The 13,776-nt window shown below is 34.3% G+C and overlaps 1 protein-coding gene across 2 annotated transcripts in view; it reads left to right on the forward strand.

Annotated features, from left to right (window-relative positions):
* The first annotated feature begins 6,874 nt into the window (after positions 1-6,874).
* LOC126819404 (uncharacterized) overlaps positions 6,875-13,776 on the forward strand; it is a 150,154-nt gene continuing 143,252 nt past the window's right edge. For both annotated transcript variants that reach the window (XM_050547410.2, XM_050547411.2), the window contains exon 1: positions 6,875-8,579. In XM_050547410.2, coding sequence (XP_050403367.1) covers positions 7,930-8,579 — 650 coding nt within the window. In that variant the 5' untranslated portion in view covers positions 6,875-7,929. The remainder of the gene's footprint in view (positions 8,580-13,776) is intronic.

Genomic DNA, 13,776 nt, shown 5'->3' on the forward strand with positions numbered 1-13,776 from the left:
AGTATCAGCAACGTCCTTGGGGCTGTTAAATGATGGCAGTTTTGTCTCGGATTTCTTATACGACAACGACTTCGTAAATGTATGGATCTACGGTATGACTTTGTTCAAAGAATCTATTGTAGTGCGATACATATGAATCTCAAGGTATGACTTTCGACACAACCATTTATATTATTATAGACACAGTAGTTAATTTCAAGCAAATCCATCGGAGAGAGAACATTATGTCAAAGTCTAAATGAATGGTGAGGGAATTCATCCAACACGAACATATCGTGGATGCTTGACAAACGTGATGTATGGCATTTGGATGTATTCAAAATAAGACTGATATCGCATTCTGTTAATTTAATATCTCCAGGTACATTTACGACAAACAATATATATTTTTTAAAAAATTAACTCTTTGATTAGGGTAAAAATAAAATTAAAGGATTAATCGATTTGAGGTTTTGCAAATCAGGGAATGAAATGAAATGGGGTTGAATGTCCTACTGTTTTGCTCCGAACTGGGCTAATGGAGACGGGCATACGCCATACAGTTTGCTATAAGGAAATTTTTGCCCGGGCAGCGGCACTACGGCCTACTCTTATTTCGATTTCCAACTGTCAAGGGATCTTTTACGTGCACGCCAATGTTAACACGGGACCTCGGTTTTTCGTCTCATCCGAATGACTAGACAGCTGTCCTTGTCAGGCCCTCCGTCCCGCATCACTGACAAGGGGAAACACGCCGGAAAATCTGGGTGAACTTTCTCGGTCAATGCACGGATCGAACACCCGACCTCCAGGCTAGCGCAAAAACAGAGAACTACCTAGGTTAATCTAAAAGTAATCAACACAACTTTACTTTATTTTGATTCGATGCAAAGATATTTTGACGCTTTAAATGAACATCTGTGGATTTGATATGAACTAGGAATTCGTTATTTATTGGTCAGTCTATCACAGCGATTCTCAACTAGTGGGCCGCGAAATTTTGAAAATGCGATAAACCACGTGATCCCAATTGAATATTCACTGGTGTGTATAGCTTTGATAGCTACCCCATCTAACATGTACAAACAGAACATATAAATATACGTTATATATGGGAATGAATATATGGGTCTTACTGAAAAATGTTCGAGTTTTGATAATAGAAAATCCGAACCTATCTGAAATACCAAAAGCAACCACGATTCATGATTAGATAGATGGATAGATAGATACCCTGACAGCCAATCAAAGCAAACAAAATGCATTAGGAGGTAATGAAATGAAATGTGGTTTAGAGTTCTAATGTTTGCACAAACCGGGAAAATGAAAAAAAATAACAACACTAAACAAAACATATAACCCGGAATGACATAAAAACCACATTTGACGAAGTAATAAAATAAACCGATTGTCAAGTTGAAAACAAAGCGGCATAAATGCCAATATTTAATTGATGTGAACCATCCACATATCAATAGTGCCGCTGCCCTGGCAAAAATTCCCTCACGTTCCCGTCTTCGTTGAAGTCAATTAAAGTGGGTCGCAACTCATATAATACTGTAATATGAATGTATATAAAATGATATACATTCAATGGTTTCCGTTTTTACTCTTAATTTCAAATCAGTCATGTTCCGCGAAATAAGTTCGCAGTCTCAATCGAATGCATATTTCTAGCGCCTGGTTATTCCAGTCTACATACGCCGTTTGGTTTGATGCAATATGTCTAGCCTCGTTCCTCGAGTCTCTTGCTAGAACTGGGGCTGAAACGCATTATGGCAAAATGTTTTTTTTGTCTTAAATATTGGATATCAGAAGCCCATCTTTTTCCGGTAAGATCACAGCATCAATGTTGATTTAAATTGACAAATAATTTGTGTTTTCAATGTTGAAGATTTTGGATGATATTGAGTTAGAGACTTAGCTACTTTAAGATTCTGTACTTCAGATTATTTGTTAATGGAATAAAGTTTAATCCAATTACGAAAAGATTACTTGCGCAATCCTTGTTTGATGTTCGGGGGATTGGATGGCTGAATGGTTAGCACGTGCGCGCTGTACCATAAAGTCTGTCATTGAGTCAACTGGCGTAGTTTCGAATCCCCGGTTGTACGTGGCAAGGAGTAGGGTCGCCTGTCCAACCTCGTGGGTTTGGCCCGGGTCCTCCGGTTTCCCCCCACCTCGAGGGTTTTCTCCGGGTCCTCCGGTTTTCTCCCACTGCTAAAGACCACTACGCGCAAGCGAATTATTGAAATAAAATTAAACCATATGTTAGTCCCGAAATGGCCTACTTTGTGTCGAGTGGACGTTAAACCCCATTTCTCTCTCTCCCTCTCTTGTTTGATGTTCACAGTTAAATCGTCAGGTTACTTTCAAAGTTTTTCGTGTTTTGGTTTTTTTTTTTATTTTTCAAGGATGGTGTTTACTATACTTTAAAGTGTCACTCGCACTTTTTCGATTAATTTTTTCGTTTTGACTTAACGGCGTATGTAATTAGATTATGTATACAAGCGTATTGTTGATATGGTGCACGTTCTTTAGAATTTTTTGTAAGAAAAAATAAATCTTTGCTCTGACTTGTCCCATGTTTGAGATATCGATCATTATGCGATTCAAAGTTTATTTTAAATACAATATTATGTAAGGGATCTAAAATAAGTTTTTTTTAACAGAGTCGAATGGATTCGACTATTCCTACCTGACTATTTCAATATGTTCTTTCGGTTAAATAAAGTAATGGTAACACTAGATACGAGATGGTGTATTGTATATTGCGAACTAGATATAACTACCATGAAGTCAAGATATTTATTTATTTATCTGTTTATTAGTTTATGTATTTATATTTCAGTTTTATTTTACGACTCAGGTAACTAAATTAATAGCAAATCAAAAAGCTCTATATAAGATGTAGATCAAGAAGAACATGACATGTGTTAAAAAGATACATGTTAAAAATAATCTCCACAGATTTTAATCAAAATGATATAAATATCATCAACACGATGGAATTTGATAAGCTCAATAAAGTTATATAACTCTAGCATTAATACTGACTGAGATATGACCATTTGAATCGGGGTACCTTTTCGCAAGTTTTAAAACTACAATTACATGACTCGATTTTTGTGTTCTGATTTTATTCCTTCAGGTCAATCTATATTCTTGAAATTGTGGTGTTTGTAAGAGAATGTTATATAGGTTAAGAACATGTACCGTCAACTGTGTATGGAGTGTCTTATTTGCCAAAAGTTGATACCTTTGCCAAAAAAATCAATATTTCGATACAGTGTAGAAATTTGACTACACTATATTAGAAGTTCTTACTTATCACATGTATAATGTATCAATGTGTATTGTTTTAACAAACATTATTAAAACCCATAACTTTGGCAGTTTCTTGTAAAATTAGCTTTGAATATCGACTAACACAGGAAATTTGCTAAAATCACACTTTTTCAAACACTAACCGTGTATAGAAACCTTGCACTAAAAATTATGAAACTTCGGGAAAATGTTGCCTGTACTCGTATCTATCAATGATGAAAGGCCCATCCTTGATATTTTACTCCTTCATTTTCATTCAATTAGATCAGTAAATTTTGATTATTTTTATCTTTTGCCGATTTGAATGGATTGATTATAATAATTCTAATTTGAAAACTGTTTCTGTAGACAGATCGAGCTGTACAAGTCACGTTTATGTTTATAACACTTATCTACTATAGTATTTCACCAGTTATTCCCATTCTTCTCTTGTTTATTATTTTATTTATCACAACCATCATACGTAGCCTACTTACAGCATCAACATAAGTAATGACATTACCTTACATACAAATAACGCCCATTGTATATTTCAGAAAGAAGCCGGTCATGGGTTACAATATTATAGTACGATATACGGATCATTTTGATTATGGAACATCGTTCAAAAGCACACAGCAAGTCCATACACACATAGAACCATTCGTTGGTGACAACTTGTTGAGCAAATCAAGCACACAACAAATATATTTTGTCCACGATTTTTCTCGATACGAGAATTCCATTTCTTTAAGCGTTTTCTTTTTCAACAGGTTGTTTACACACAGCTAATTATTATGACATCCATCAGAGTGGAAATATATGTAGTAACCCAGATGGGGGTCACGGTGGCTAAGTGGGTAAGACGCTGGTTCGCTGCATTGGCCGAGAAAGTTCATCCAGATTTTCCGGCGTGCTTCCCCCTTGTCAGTGATTCAGAACGGAGGGCATGACAAGGACAGCTTTCTAGTCGTTCGGATGGTACGAAACACCGAGGTCCCGTGTACACATTGGAGTGCACGTAAAAGATCCCTTGACAGTTGGGACCAGTCCGCTGTCCGGGCAAATTTTTCTCATAGTACACTGTGTGGCGTATGCCCGTCTTCATTAGCCCAGTTCAGAGTAGGACGTTAAACTCTATTTCATTTTATTTCATTTCAGCAGCCCACATGGTTTATCTACACGGTCATTCCATGTCAAGTGGACCAGTGCTTGTAAAGTGACCCCCTCAAAAAATTATGAAAAATATATATGTTATAGTACATACAAATATATTTAAAACTGAAAAGTTATATGACTTTAGCATTAATATTGACTGAGATATAACCATTTGAATCAGGGTACCCTTATTGAAACTACAATTACAGGACTCGAATTTTATGATCTAATTTTATTCAATGACTCAATATCAAAAACAATTAAAGTATTGGAAGTGATATCCTTTCAAATGGACGAAAAATGTAAATATATTAACATGTTCAAAATCTTGAATTTTCCATGTTATAGAGTAATAAATTAATGGTACCCCTCAGGTCTGATATTGATGCATAATTGTTAAGTACGAACAAAATGTTCTCTTGGAACATACTGTTTCATGATGGCCAGGCAATTAGAAGTATTATAATCAATCCATTCAAATCGGCAAAAAAATGAAGAAAAAAATCAAAATTTACTGATCTAATTGAATGAAAATAAAGGAGTAAAATATCAAGGATAGGCCTTTCATCATTGATAGATAACCCGATTAGATTTTATTACATACTTCGAGAAGGTATTTGTTGAGTAATAAAACCTTCTAGTAGTTAATCGGGTGGATAGATACGGTTTCATAATTTTTAGTGGAAGGCTCCTTCCTATACACGGTTAGTGTTTGAAAAAGTGTGATTTTAGAAAATTTCCTGTGTTAGTCGATATTCAAAGCTAATTTTACAAGAAACTGCCAAAGTTATAGGTTTTAATGTTTGTTAAAACAATACACATTGATACATTATACATGTGATAAGTAAGAACTTCTAATATAGTAAAATTTCTACACTGTATCGAAATATTGATTTTTTGGCAAAGGTATCAACTTTTGGCAAATAAGACACTCCACAGACAGTTGACGGTACATGTTCTTAACCTATATAACATTCTCTACCAAAATTTCAAGAATATAGATTGACTAGAAGAAATAAACTCAGATCACAAAAATCAAGTCCTGTAATTGTAGTTTCAAAACTTGCGAAAAGGTACCCCGATTCAAATGGTCATATCTCAGTCAGTATTAATGATAGAGTTATATAACTTTATTGAGCTTATCAAATTCCATCGTGTTGATGGTATTTATATCATTTTGATTAAAATCTGTGGAGAAGTCATGTTCTTCCTGATCTACATCTTATATAGCTTTTTGATTTGCTATTAATTAAGTTACCGGAGTCGTAAAATAAAACCGAAATATAAATACATAAACTAATAAAGAGATAAATAAATAAATATCTTGACTTTATGGTAGTTATATCTAGTTCGCAATATACAATACACCATCTCGTATCTAGTGTTACCATTACTTTATTTAACCCGTCTTCATTAGCCCAGTTTAGGAGCAGTAGTACGTTAAACCCCATCTCATTCCATTTCTCTTTATTTAACCGAAAGAACACATTGGAATAGTCATGTCGGAATAGTCGAATCCATTCGACTCTGTTAAAAAAAAACTTATTTTAGACCCCTTACATTATATCGTATTTAAAATAAACTTTGAATTGTATAATGATCAATATCTCAAGCACGGGCCCAGCCAGAGCAAAGATTATTTCTTATAAAAACTTATTCTAGATCCCTTAAATAATATAGTATTTAAAATAAACTTTGAATCGCATAATGATCGATATCTCAAACATTGGACAAGTCAGAGCAAACATTTGTTTTCTTACAAATAATTCTAAAGAACGTGCACCATATCAGCAGTACGCTTGTATACATAATCTGATTACATACACCGTTAAATCAAAAAAATTCCACTAGAAAACTAAAGAAATTAATCGCCAAAGTGCAAATGACACTTTAAAATATAGTAAACACCATGCTTGAAAAATAAAATTTGAAAGTAACCTGACGATTTAACTGTGAACATCAAACATCTTTTCGTAAGTGGATTAAACTTTATTCCGTTCACAAATAATCTGAAGTACAGAGTTTTAATTGACTTTAACGAATATGATTCCATCTGATAATAATCAACAGGTCCGTAGTAATATAAACCAAAAGGTTGGTCAACACGTATAGCACAGTTCAGATATCAGATGTGGAATAATAAGACGACATCACAGGTATATAAGATGGACTATTGATTAAAATAGTTATAAACGTGTCGTCGGCATTTTATATGAGCGGAACGTAGATCATAATAAAGAGCGCGTAGGTTATGCATGTGACCCGGTGTATCCTGTTGACACAACGTCGGTATCAATGAATATCAGTAACCAATGCTAAAAAAAACACGTCTATATTTTGGCTGTAAGTACTGCCTCATTTACGATAAAACTGACTAGTTATTCGAGGTTACTGTGTGAAAATCGTTCACGCGTATCGTTATTTTTGTATGTAATAATTAGTGCATAGAGAGAAGGTAGAGATGTGGTATATATGGTTTATATCTACACGTATATATACATCAACAAGTCATATGAATGTATTAGTGTACATATGATGTACATTTCGTTGACAGGCAGATATCATAAGGGAATATATTCACTTTATATTTAGTAGCAGCGTGTTTCAAGTACGACTCAATAGCGGCCAACTTTCTATTGATTTTTGTCAACTTGATTTCCTAGCCTAGCTGGATATACGTATAGAATTTATGTACGATTCTGCTCCAGTTGGACTACACACTCAAATCAACACAACGGCAACGATGTAATGCTTTAAAAAATTGCATGGCGCTCAGGTGAAGAAGAAACCATTCATTTCGACATATATATTACAAGGCTTTACAAGGTTGTTGTGTTCTCCACTGAGAGTTAATAATTTGTCGAGTCAGTTACACACCGTTGGAGCTTCGTGGTTCTAGAGGTTATTTCACTGTGAAGTTCGTATAGTAATGCATCTATAAGATGGAACAAGTTTATAATGGGCGTGGGTATTTAGCACCCAATGTATTTGATTCGAACTTCTTGTAAAGGATAGTTTTGTAAAATTTGTTGTTAGACACACAGCGAGTGAATAGTGTGATGTAGCCATAATTACATTAAGGATTGGAGTAACCCTCTCTGTATTTTTATTGGATTTTCGAATTTTCTAATCGATAGTGACAGCTCTAGAAAAATATTTTAAGAAGAAAGTGAATGATACTATAATTATCCTGGTTTGTGGTTAACTCGTAAATAGGCCTATATTGTCAATAGCACGTGTTATAGAGAGATTTCTTAACCTTTTGTTATGTAAATGAATTATTGTATGGCAGTGTTTAATAGTATACCAGCAAATAACATGAAGATAGGAATTACCACGACCGAGGCCAATATCCTAGCGTGTTCTCACTCGGTACATGTGATCCCTGATCTCGAGAGGCTTGTTTGGCATAATATGATCCTTGCATCCAATTTAATTACCAATTATAGTGTTTTTAATTAAGATTAATTCGATTCCATCGGACTGATGATTGCTCGCCTAGCATTCCCCTTAGGGATTCTTTTTATTCTTATCTGTTTCCAAGATGCCTCCTCTCGTTTTACAGATTGTGGGGGTTGGCTAGAGAAGGATAAGGGGGTAATCCATACCCCCAACTTCCCCGCAAGGTTCCCTACGCCCATTAAGTGTGACTGGGTGATTCACAATCCCGACCCCGAGAAAAAAATCATCACCTACTTCACTCAATATTTTTTGAAGAATTCTTTCCATTTGTCCGAATACGATGAGTATAAAAACGAACACGACTATAAAGGAGTCCAATATCTCGGCGAAATAAACTATGAAAATGAGTATACATCTCTTGCTACCTACAAACCATACCTAGTTATTCGATTTAAGGTGCACGAAATTGGAAAAATGCATTTACGTGTCGAGGAGTTTTTGAAGGATGTTTACGGATTTAACATAACCTATGAAATTGTAGACAACAGTCAAGATATACGAGAAACGTGCTCCGCACATGACTGTTCATTTCTAGGTCATTGTGTGGCCAGTTCTAACTATGAAAATTATCGTTGTGAATGTTTTCCAAAATTTTTTGGGGAGTATTGTCAATACGGACCTTTCTGCGATCCAGATAAAGGGAAGAATATGTGTGAAAATAATGGGAAATGCAGGTAAGACAGACATTTGTACTTTTAATAACAACGTAACACAATGAAATGTTTTGATATGCGGTTCATTGTGTTTCTGATATTTACGTTAATGTCGTCTATAATCGTATTCAAAGATTTACATTTATTGAAGAAACTATTGACGTATTAAAGACTTAAAGATACATTATGGGAGATTAGATAAAGAGCTGGCAGTTCTCATTATAATAGTTAAAAACTAGATAATGTAAAGGGAATTTGCTGAAAATTTCAGTCAAATTGATCCACTCTGAACCGTTATTTTAGCGATCATCATTACTAAAGTCGGTACGATAAAAACCAGTCTCGATTATCCATTTCATGATTAAATCATGAATGGAAGTCGAACAGCAACTCGGAACCTAATCAAATAAACATGGCAGGCTAGCGATGACACCGGGAGTTGATTATAGTCTGGATAAGTTAATTAATGTCTAATTAATAATTTAGATAACATTTCAGGCCCAAAGAAAGACCTGCAATAGGCAGATTTAGCTCTTGCATAATGTATGTTTAATCTAATTACCCACAGTATATTTTTTAAAAAAAAGTCTTTACAGAATTCCTGGTATTAAAAGGTGGCCGAATTACTATTAATGGAAAAATAATAGACCAATTCTAGTGTAATACTATTGTTATATGACTATAAAGCCCCAACATGTCAATGGAAAATTTCTGGATTTAAAGGGTGGCAGAAATTTTATTAATGGATAAAAAAATGGACAAATTCTAATGTAATATATTGTTATATGACTATAAAGCCACCAAAGATCAATAGATAATTTCTGGATTTAAATTTAATAAAAATGGTGGCCAAAAGATGTTCTCTGGGTAGTAATTTAGACAATTAGATTTGTTAAAAACCAGGTCAGATGCCACGTCACCCCGTTTTTCATGGATAAACTAAGTTTTAATTTGATCTTTGATTGTCGATTCTAAGAAGATAAACCAAAACCCAATAAGTTGGCTTAGCATTATCATGTTTCTTTTGTACAAACAGGACTTTAATTTTGACGTATATTTTCCATATCTGGGCAATAGTTTATTTATAATTATACGCTTTAGATGTTTTATTTACAATTATGCCTCCCATTTCATTATAAATAATGTAACAAAAATTGTGATTAAAGTCGTTTCAGGTGTTATACACCTTGCTACTTTCAATTACACTTTCTCTTTTTCATTAAAGGGACATGGGATATTAGATAAACAGTTGACAGTTCTCGCTATGATAGTTAAAGAATAAATAACGTGAAAGAGAATATGCTGAAAATTTCAGTCAAATTGCTTCACTCCGAATCGAGATATTAGCGATTGAATTTTAGGCCTAGCGATGGCATCGAGAGTTGATTATGGTCCGGATAAGTTAATTAATGTCTAATTAATAATTTAGATAACATTCCAGGCCTAAAGAAAGACCTGTAATAGACAGATTTGTCTCTTGCATGATATATGTTTAATTAATGTAACAAACATTGGTTTTAAAAGTAGTTTCAGGTGTTATAGACAATGAATCTTATTCAAATTTACATGTTATCCTATCAACCAACCAATCAATTTATTCACCTTCAGTGTGAAATATCCCTTAGTTTAATATATCCGTTTGCGTAAAGTTTAGGCTATTCAGCCCCCGTCCCGTGTAGGTGTTTGCTCAGACAATTGATTGAAAAATAGAATGAGAGAAGACAAACATGTCTAAAGCAAATTTAATTTCTTTTTTTTTGAAAATCGGTATTTGAACAAACTTAAATACTTATAGGTTCGGGAGTTGGGGATTTGGCCTTTATGGACCTAGAATGCATTACATGACTGCAGATTTCTGAATAAGATTGCTGATGCAGCGATATTATCACATAAACTATCTGCCTTTAATGTGCAGAAACTGTTAACTCGGTTTTTTTTTGTGATTTTGTCGAATGACTATTGACGTTCAAGCGTACACAAAGGGTTAAGATAGAGGTGATGCAAGATGAAACATGCAATTTTCTATGGAGGAAGGTTATAGATAAGGCTAAAGAGATAATAACGTTTAATGTGTTGATTTCCACTGCGCCACAGTTTCGATTACATTACTACTCGTTACATGTAATTGAAGTTAACGAAACTGATCAATATAAATCAGTTTCACAAACCACTTCAATTATTTTCATCAATAATGTAGATCCTGACAGTCAGGCGTACGGAACTCTTAATTATGCATGTACATTTTAAATTTTTTTGAATGACCCCTGATTATTATCCGAAATTATTGATTTTTTTGTTTCTAAAATAAAGCCCCAATCTATATTGTGTATAACCTCCCCTGACATACCGCCTTTATGATTATGGAAGATCAAACGGGTCAAATTTGATCATTTTAACTGTATACGTCTTCATTCACGATGGTAACGTCAAATCCAATATTTTGTCTTTAAATATGATAAATTTTCACACATGAATCAATATTTTCACTTGAACTTTGAACTTTTCCTCTTAAATATTAATTTTAAAACTTAAAATATTATCCCAAACAAATTCTCAAATATAACTGTATGAAGATAAATTTTCAATTTCGGAAAATCACTTTTAAAAAATATCTCCAGAGGACTCTCCATGAAAAACAGTTAAAGATATATTATGGGAGATTAGATAAAGAGCTGGCAGTTCTCGCTAAAATAGTTAAAAACTAGATAATGTAAAGCCAATTTGCTGAATATTTCAGTCAAATTGATCTACTATGAACCGAGAATTAAGCGATTACAATTTCGGCCTAGCCTCGATCATCATTACTAAAGTCTCGATTATCCATTTCATGATTAAATCATGAAAAAAAGTTGGGCAGAAACTCGGATCATAATCCAATAAATATCGCAGGCTAGCGTTGATATCGAGAATTGATTATGGTCTGGATAAGTTAATTAATGTCTAATTAATAATTTAGATAACATTTCAGGCCTAAAGAAAGACCTGCAATGGGCAGATTTAGCTCTTGCATAATGTATGGTTAACTGAAAGTAGTTGTAGTTTTAGGAATCTAAAGTGTGAGGTTAAACTTGTTTGACTCCCCAAACATATATATATATATATATATATATATTTTATGGTTAACCTCTATAATGAAGAGGATAATTTAAGATATATTAATGGATAGTATGACTCCAAGTTATCATCGTAAACATACTAAAATATGACAACTAATGGTCAACATTGTCGCGTCAACTGATTGAAATGAAGGAAAAGAAAAATCGAACAATCAAGCTATTTAGCTAAGTATTGCTAGCCAAAAAAGTCCATTCACTCATGAAAATCCCGCATAAACTTCGGATCCACGGATATGTCTAGCTGGAAAGAATGTCGCTAAAAACTTTGAGATAAATCTAATGAGTTTGTGTTTAGCTACGATTGGGGTCCTTTGTTTTAACATTGCAAACGTTACTTATTAATGCGTGCTTATTAAAGGGACTATCCCGATTTGGACAGTCTCAAAAATAAAAGTCCGAGTAAGTATGAAAGTTAAGCGCCAAAATATAGAGGAATGGTGTATTTACCTTGTCTCAAAATTTTAGCTAAAAAAATTGAGTCGTTTGAACGTGTACGCCAAAACTGCTTATCCGGACTCGAAACCCTTTTAAGATTTCGGGCCATATTTTTCGTTGGGTGACCTGATAATCGATTCCCGTTCGTTGAGAGATCTATACATTAAATGACCCATGTGCCGTACTTGATAACGAAAGGTAAATTTCACCTACAAATTATTTTTGTAAACGTATCACAAATATTGAGTTAGTTGCTCGGCCCTTTGGTAGAGGATTTTAAGGGATTTTAACACAAAATTAAGCAGTTTTATTCTCCCAAAAATATCGGGATTGGCCCTTTAATATAACGTTATACCAATACCAGTTACACCAGTCTGTCCACAAAACATACGCACCACTTGAATTATAAATAGTTGGGTCTAGCGACGCTTTTCAGTTTCATTTGGCAGATCATTTGACCCCGAAAGGATTACATGCTTAATTGTAGGATTTCAATTATTACAGCTAAGTGATGACGAGATTCGTTTCATTTCATTTTACTCAGTACCCCACGAGAAATCGTTATGATCACGTTACTCCTTCATCAAGTATGTGTCTCGATGCGCTTGGGCAACAGTGTTTATACTCATGCTAATAAATAATGTCATTATACACTCTCTGGGGGTTGGATGGTCGAATGGTTAGCGAGTGCGCGCTAATAAATAATGTCATTATACACTCTCTGGGGGTTGGGTGGTCGAATGGTTAGCGAGTGCGCGCTGTATCATAAAGTCTGCCATTGAGTCAACTTGCGAGGTTTCGATTCCCCGGTTGTACGTAACAAGGAGTAGGGTCGCCTGTCCAACCTCGTGGGTTTGGTCCGGGTCCCCCGGTTTCATCCCACTGCTAAAGATCCCTACGCGCAAGCGAATAAATGATATACAATTGAACCATATGTTAGTTCCGAAATGACCTAGTTTGCGTCGAGTGGTAGTGGTAGCTAACCGTGCGTATGGTTTCGCAAATTGGCAGAACTGGGCGATACTTTGTAATTTTGCTGGTACAGGCGAGACTATAATTACTCATTTATTTACTTTTAAACATTAAAGATACAGTATGTAAGATTTAGTCGATCTTTTTTGCTATAATATTCTGGGCGATTTACGAGTGTTTAAGTTTTGGAAAGACTACCAAGTAACTTTGTCATGATATTAAACGAAATCTCTATTGAGTGACGTTCTTGTTAACTTTAAACGATTATTTGACGCGGGTGGTGTAATCCATCCAATATCTCAGTAATCTAGTGGCATAGAGAATTGATTATGAGCTTACCAAGTAAATAAATGTCTAAATAATAATTTAGATAGTATTTGAAGCCAGAAGGAGATTTTCTTTAGCCCGACTGGTACATTCATTTCATTAAGAGGTTTAGACAGTAATATCGAACATGTAACTTACATTGTGTACAGTTATCGGGACATTATTCAAATATTTAGCATAAAAAAACGACTACAAATATTTGTCTTAAAATAGTTGACACGTACTTAGTCTGTAAAAAAATATTTTTTCAGTACAAAATCGCAATTGAAATACTAAACAACGTGGCACCCAAGATGGTCTTACAGAAACGTGTTATTATTATGTTGCATATTCTGAGAAATCAATTGGCTATAAGATTGTGTAATGAA

Source organism: Patella vulgata, chromosome 4 (genome assembly GCF_932274485.2).
Source record: "Patella vulgata chromosome 4, xgPatVulg1.2, whole genome shotgun sequence".
Taxonomy (NCBI): domain Eukaryota; kingdom Metazoa; phylum Mollusca; class Gastropoda; family Patellidae; genus Patella; species Patella vulgata.